The sequence below is a fragment of the Colobus angolensis genome, unplaced genomic scaffold, assembly GCF_000951035.1.
Source record: "Colobus angolensis palliatus isolate OR3802 unplaced genomic scaffold, Cang.pa_1.0 Scaffold32, whole genome shotgun sequence".
Taxonomy (NCBI): domain Eukaryota; kingdom Metazoa; phylum Chordata; class Mammalia; order Primates; family Cercopithecidae; genus Colobus; species Colobus angolensis.
In genome coordinates this window covers 5562131-5569344 of record NW_012116488.1, presented here as the reverse complement: position 1 = coordinate 5569344, position 7214 = coordinate 5562131, and the positions used below count along the sequence as shown (strand labels likewise).

Sequence of the window (7214 nt, the reverse complement as noted above, 5' to 3'; positions counted from 1 at the left end):
GAGTAGCTGGGACTACAGGCGCCCGCCACGTCATCCGGCTAGTTTTGTGTGTTTTTTTCAGTAGAGACGGGGTTTCAAGGTGTTAGCCAGGATGGTCTCGATCTCCTGACCTCGTGATCTGCCCGTCTCGGCCTCCCAAAATGCTAGGATTACAGGCTTGAGCCACCGCGCCTGGCCTATCAGTTGATTTTTAACACCATGATTAAGTGGAATTTGTTCCAGGAATGCAAGGTTGATTCAACACACAAAAACCTATCAATGTGATACACCATACTAATAGAACAGAGGCCAAAACCCATAGGATCATCTCAACAAACACAGAAAATGCAATTGATAAAATCTAACATATTTTCATAATAAAAACACTAACATGTTGAAGGGTATATAGAAAGCCCACAGCTAACATTATACTAAATGGTGTATATTCAGTCTTTACTGAAAGCTTTTCTCCTAAGATCAGGAATAAGACAAGGATGCTCACTTTCTACACTACTATTCAACATCCTATTGAAAGTTCTAGGTTGTTGGCCGGTTAGCTTAGTTGGTTGAAAGTTCTAGTCAGAAATTAGGAAAAAAAAAAAATCCAAATTGGAAAGGAGGAAGTAAAACTGTCTCTAATCATAGGAGATACAATCCTATATGTAGAAAATCCTATAGAATCAGCAAAAAGAGAAAAAGCATTAGAGCTAATAAACTCAGCAAAATTTCAGGATATAAGATTAATACACAAACATCAATTGTATTTCTTTCTTTTTTTCTTTTGAGACAGAGTTTTGCTCTGTTGCCCAGGCTGGAGTGCAATGGCACGATCCCCGGTCACTGCAGCCTCTGCCTGCTGGGTTCAAGCGATTCTCCTGCCTCAGTCTCTTGAGTAGCTGGGATTACAGGCGCTTGCCACCAAGCCTGCCTAATTTTGTATTTTTAGTAGAGACTGGGTTTCACCATGTTGGTCAGGCTGGTCTCGAACTCCTGACCTCAAGTGATCTACCCGCCTCAGCCTCCCAAAGTGTTGGGATTATAGGCGTAAGCCACCATTCCCGGCCATCAGTTGTATTTCTATATAGTAGCAACAAACAATCTGAAAATGAGATTAAGAAAATGCCATTTACAATAGCATTAAAAAGATAAAAATTCTTATGAATAAATCTAAACAAAGTGCAAAACCTATACACTGAAAATTATAAAACATCAATGAAAGAAATGAAAGAAGTGAAAAGACATCTCATGTTCGTGGATTAGATGAATTAATATTTTACGATGGCAATACTCTACAAATGAGTCTACAGATTCAGTGCAATCCCTATCAAAATCCCAGCTGCTGCTTTTGCAGAAATGGAAAAGCTGAAATTCATATGGAAATGCAAGGGGCCTAGAATACCTAAATAATCTTGAAAAAGAACCATGTTTGAGTACTCACATTTTCTAACTCCAAAACTCACTACAGAGCTACAGTAATCAAGATTATGTGGTACTAGCATAAGGATAGACATGTAGATCAGTGGAATAGAATTGAGAGTCTAGAATGAAATCCTTAAATATATGGCCAACTGATTTTTGGCAAAAATGCCAAAAGATTCAGTAAGGAAAGAATAGTCTTTTCTTTTCTTTCTTTCTTTTTTTCTTTTTGAGACGGAGTCTCGCTCTGTAGCCCAGGCTGGAGTGCAGTGGCGAGGTCTGGGCTCACTGCAAGCTCCACCTCCCGGGTTCACGCCATTCTCCGGCCTCAGCCTCCCGAGTAGCTGGGACTACAGGCGCCCGCCACCGCGCCCGGCTAATGTTTTGTATTTTCAGTAGAGATGGGGTTTCACCGTGTTAGCCAGGATGGTCTTGATCTCCTGACCTCGTGATCCGCCCATCTCGGCCTCCCAAAGTGCTAGGATCAGAGGCGTGAGCCACTGCGCCCAGCCAAGAATAGTCTTTTCAAAAAAGAGTGCTGGGACAATTGGATACCCACAAGCAAAAGAATGAAGTTGGAGCTGTACCTCACAAATAACAAAAATTAACTCAAAAAGGATCAGAAACTGAAACGGAAGAGCTAAAACCACAAAATTCTGAGGAGAAACTATAGCTATAAATCTTCACAACCTTCGATTGGTCAGTGGTTTCTCAGATATGACACCAAAAACACAATCAATCAAAGATAAAATAAATTGGACTTCATCAAAATGAAAAACTTTTATACTTCAAAGGACTTATCAGTAGAGTGAAGAGACAACCTATATAATGAGAGCAAGTAATATATGAATAAGAAACTAGTATCCAGAATATAGAAAGAACTATTATAGCTAACAATAAAAAAAAACACAATTAAAAAGTAGGCAAAGGATCTGAATAGACACTTCTCTGAATAGATATAAAAATTGTTAATAAGCACATGAAAAGATTCTCAACATCCTTGTCATTAGGGAAATACAAACCAAAACCACAATGAGATACTATTTCACACCCATTAGGATGGCTATAAAACACAACGACATGGAAAATAACAAGAGTGGATGAGAATGTGGAAAAATGGGAAGCTTCCTATGTTGCTGGTGGGAAAGTAAAATGATACAGTTGCTGTAGAAAAGTCTGTCAGTTCCTCAAAGAGTTAAACATGGAATTACTATATAAGTCATTAATTCTATTTTGAGGTATATGCCCAAGAGATTTGAAAACATATATCCACCCAAAAACTTGTATTCAAATGGTCAGAGCAGCATTGCTTATAACCGAAAAGTGAAAATAACTCAAATGTCCATCAACTAATGAATGAATAAACAAAATATGAGGTATATCCATTCAATGGGATATTATCTGGCAATAAAAAGGAATCCAGTATGGATACATGCTACAACATGGAGGAACCTTGAAAATGTTATGCCAAGTAAAAGAAGCCAGACACAAAAGGCCACATGTTATATGACCCCATTTATATGAAATGCCTAAATCTAGATATAGAGAAAGCAGACTAATGGTTGCCAGTGGGGAGGGAGAAGTGGGGAATGACTGTTAACCCATTTACACCTAGTGTTCCATAATTGGAATGCTAAACTTGTGGGAGTTATTTATATCTTATTGCTCAAGGTGATTGCCAAGGTCTGATTTTTCACAAAAAATTTTGGCAACTTCTGGCATAAAGGGGTTAATGGGTAGAAGTTTCCTTTTGGGGTGATGAAATGTTTTGGAATTAGATGGCCATGATGGTCTCACAACCTTGTGAATATACTAAAACCCACTTAGTTGTATACTTTAAAAAAGTGAGTTTTATAGTATGTGAATTAAGGAAAACTTTTTGATTACAATCTGCCCAGAAAGTGGGTTGAGCAAGGCCTGGAGCTCTTTGCAGGTAGAATTTGAAGTGTTTGGGCAGACTGCTGGGCTCTGTCCTGGGGGTGTTCTCCTGTAACCGTGACGCGCCAGTAGAACAGAACAATCCTACCTCAGATCATAAATTCCATGGACATAGCTTCAAAAATGGGGCTGCCTCAACCCAGATTAACTGTAGGTTGGGAGAGGCACAAACTCTTTTGGAACCTGCCCATATCTTGATGTTATCTGCATGGAATTTACGGCCTAAGGTACAGATAATCTGTTCCATGCATTCTCTGTTGGTTTGTCTTTTGGTATTATTTATGAGCAAGTTGATACAATAGGAGGAAGAGGGTTTGGAATTTTAGGAAGCCTACTGTTTGTCGTGTGGGAAATGCTGAACTTGGACATATTATTCTCTTTTGTTTTCATGACATTTTATAATTTATTCACAGCAAGTAATCTGGGAAGAATTTCATCTGCTATTAATATGATTCCCACCTTGTGAGGTAGGCAGTCTACAAATGAAAAAACTAAGAGCCTGAGGGTGAGTGGACAAACATGATCCCACAGTGGGTTACTGACAGGACAGAAGATGGGTGTCAGTCTTCCGACAGCTGGCCATCACTTTCCCACAGTACCAGGTGGCTTAGGAAGGGAGTGTCTTGTGACTTTTTGAACCAAAAGAAGAGGACAGGTGAGAAGGCCAGTGGTGAAGAGCCCCTGACCTGTGTGAGAAGAAGATGCCTCTGCGCAGGAAGCGGTGTGGTCTTTGGCCGGTGGCTCTCTCTATTCGGTTTATTAGCTCTTTGTCAATTTTACTGCTTCCAAACCGAACTGGAAAAAAGGAAGAGATGACTTTCTTAGGTGGCAGGAGGTTTAGTGATTAGATATTACTGAAATGAAGGTGAAAAGTGAGTGATCCATGCACAATCTTAATGAACACAAACCTGTTTAGGCCTTCTGCTAAAGGTCCTTACCCCCAACATAAAGTAAAAGGTCTTTGTATTAAAACAACAGCTGAGCTCAACACAACCAACAAAACAGGAAATAAATTACAACACAAAATGCTGTTTTGCCTGAGACTGGATTCTGATGGGAAACATACCCACAATGCAGTCCAGCTAGCAACTTTTGAATAAAATATAAACATACACATATATAAATATGTGTGTGTATATATATATATATATATATTTGTTTATTAAGGTAAAATTTATATTCATTGGCAACCATGATTGCTCACACTCTTTATTTGTTGAACTGAATTAATGTCTGTCTTTAAGTGAATTTTCCCTCATTGATAGATTGATAATCTATACTCAAATCATGGAAAATGGCTTTGACTTAGATGAAAACATTTTAGTTCTGTTTCTTCTCTGACAATTAGTAATGATCTCAGAGGAAAGACTTCAATGGAATGGCAACAGTCTTTCCTGAGCAGGAAGGCCCTCAAGGAAGGGCCTGATAGTGAGAACTGGTCCGCTGTGAGAAGTCACCGCTCTTAAGCTGACTTCCAGCCTTCTAGGTCCATAGTCAGTATCACTGGAGGTAAAACCTAAGTAATCTATGATTGACTTGTAGCTACTAAATGTTATAAACGGCCACTTCAACAGACCTTTCCCAAGTTCTGAAGTGCTCAAAAAAGGGGAAAAGCTTCTACTAAGCTGTTTACTATAGATCATTATTTTGAAATATATTTTGTTATTTTATTTTAAAATAATCCTTTGGGAATATAATGCACAATCAAAAGGTTTTAGGATCCATTTTTACTTGGCATTGAAGCTTCACTGAATTTATGATTACTTCAAAATTTAAAAACATCAACGGAATCAACTCAATGGGACCACTTCTAAAAGTTGAAGCTTTTTCTGGGAAGAAAGCAGAGGACGTACCAATGAGCTTATCATAGTCTATGCCTTTTGCACTGCTCGTCTGTACTGTCCATGGGTCCACAAAATCCTCTTCGGCTTCTGTGGCATCTGGGCCATGATTACTGGTAGGTGCTGGGTTCCCTGGAGGACAGTCAGCCTTGTAATCCTCCCCCATGGCAGCTTTGTAGCTCATTTTTAACGACAGCAACATCTTTACTGCAGAATCAATTTCATCCTGAGAAAGGAAACAAAAGTGATGGCTAAAAACATTACTAATCGCTGATAGTTGCTGAATGCCTATTCTATGGCAGGCACTATGTTAAATGCTTTCACACACGTTACATTAGTGAGTGTCACAACCCTACAAGGCAGGCACCATTGTCACCGTCCTTTTCCAGGTCAAGAATCTGAGACTCAGAGAGGTAACGGAGCTTACCCATAGAATCACAGCAAGTCATCGGCTCAAAAACATGTCATTTCCATCTGTTATTCTAGTGCTACCACGAACACTTTGGGGCAGTAGCAGTGACACAACATACACTGTCATTTATGACAAAGTTCATATACTAGAGATTTCTCAAACACCACTGATGCCAGAGAATGTGTGTGACAAGCTCCTTTAACTGAGTATCCTGGAGTTCTGCGTTGGAACTAGTTTTTACATTCCTCACAGGTTGAGATGAATATTTATGGAAACTTAGCCAATGATGCCACTAAGGACAGTAAGAGCAACTAAAACAGATAGAAGCAAGGACAAAAAATGTAGGCTCTCAGGTTATAAATTAAGGAGGGATTCATTGGGAAATAGTTATATCACCACATTTTAGAGTCTTACCAAACTATCTTGAAAAAAAAACAAAAAACCAAAGGTAAAATGTACCCTTGGGTAGTCTGGAAGTCTATTAAAGACTCTTTTGCAGGAGTCCATAGTGGCCACCCCTGGAAGCCTGGAGTTTAGAAAAGCAGGCCTAATTAAGCCCATTAGTCATGCTATGCCCTAAAGCTCTATTCTGGTAATTGGCCTTGCTGGATTAGATCACAAACAAAGAATATACACAGTCCAATTTGCTTACCAAGGGAAATACAAACATTTCCACTTATAGTTTATACAGAACATTCTTTCTTTTAAAGCTCCTTAAATTCCTTTTACCATATACAGAATGTTCTATAAACATCAACCTCCATTCAGAGATAACAGTTCCATCAGATACAGCACCTGGGCCATACAGGATTGCGATTCTGGAGTGATCTGTGTTTCAAACTACAAAATTATCTGCGACTCATCATTAAAATGAGCCAGATTTGTGGAATCGGTAACCCAATGGATACAATTCATAGATGAGATGTTTGCCCAGGTTAGACAGGTATGTTCCACCCATCTCATTTCTGTAGCACCTAGGCTCAGTACTTGCAAAAAGTAAGTTTAGTACCTATAATCTATCCAATTATCTATGGGAAGACTTACCTTGGTTTGAAGTACACTGCGGTCAGTATCCCTTAATAACTAGCTTTGTTGACATTTCATAGTCTATCTGGTCTAATTCTGCTTGTAACTAGGAGGCTGTGCGAAAGTCAAACATTTAACCAATGTCCCTGCTCAAGGACCATCTGCATTTTGGAATAGCACTGAAATAAGACAAGCAGGCTCACCTTGTCTATTTTCTTATAATCAGTCTTAATCAGTGTCTGAACCAGGACACTGAAACAGGATTCAAAAGCTGGTGTTAGCTGGGTGCAGTGGCTCATGCCTGTAATCCCAGCACTTTGGGAGGCCAAGGCGGGCGGATCGTCTGAGCTCGTAAGTTTGAGACCAGCCTGGGCAACACAGCAAAACCCTGTCTCTACCAAAAATGGAAAAAATTAGCCAGGTATGGTGGCACACACCTGTGTTCCTAGCTAATCGGGAGGCTGAAGTGAGAGGATCGCTTGAGCCTGGGAGGCAGAGGTTGCAGTGAGCAGAGACTGTGCCACTACACTCCAACCTGGGTGATGAAGTGAGACTCCTACCCCCAAAAAACCCCAGAACATCAGTTTTTTTTTTTTTTTTTT

The 7214-nt window shown here is 39.7% G+C and overlaps 1 protein-coding gene across 6 annotated transcripts in view; it reads right to left on the bottom strand.

Moving 5' to 3' along the window:
• WARS (tryptophanyl-tRNA synthetase) overlaps positions 1 to 7214 on the bottom strand; it is a 53720-nt gene that overhangs the window by 32786 nt on the left and 13720 nt on the right. For all 6 annotated transcript variants that reach the window (XM_011951468.1, XM_011951470.1, XM_011951466.1 and 3 more), the window contains 2 exons: positions 5187 to 5400; positions 4020 to 4128 (listed from right to left, as the gene is read on the bottom strand). In XM_011951468.1, the coding sequence (XP_011806858.1) occupies positions 4020 to 4128; positions 5187 to 5400 (323 nt within the window). The remainder of the gene's footprint in view (positions 1 to 4019; positions 4129 to 5186; positions 5401 to 7214) is intronic.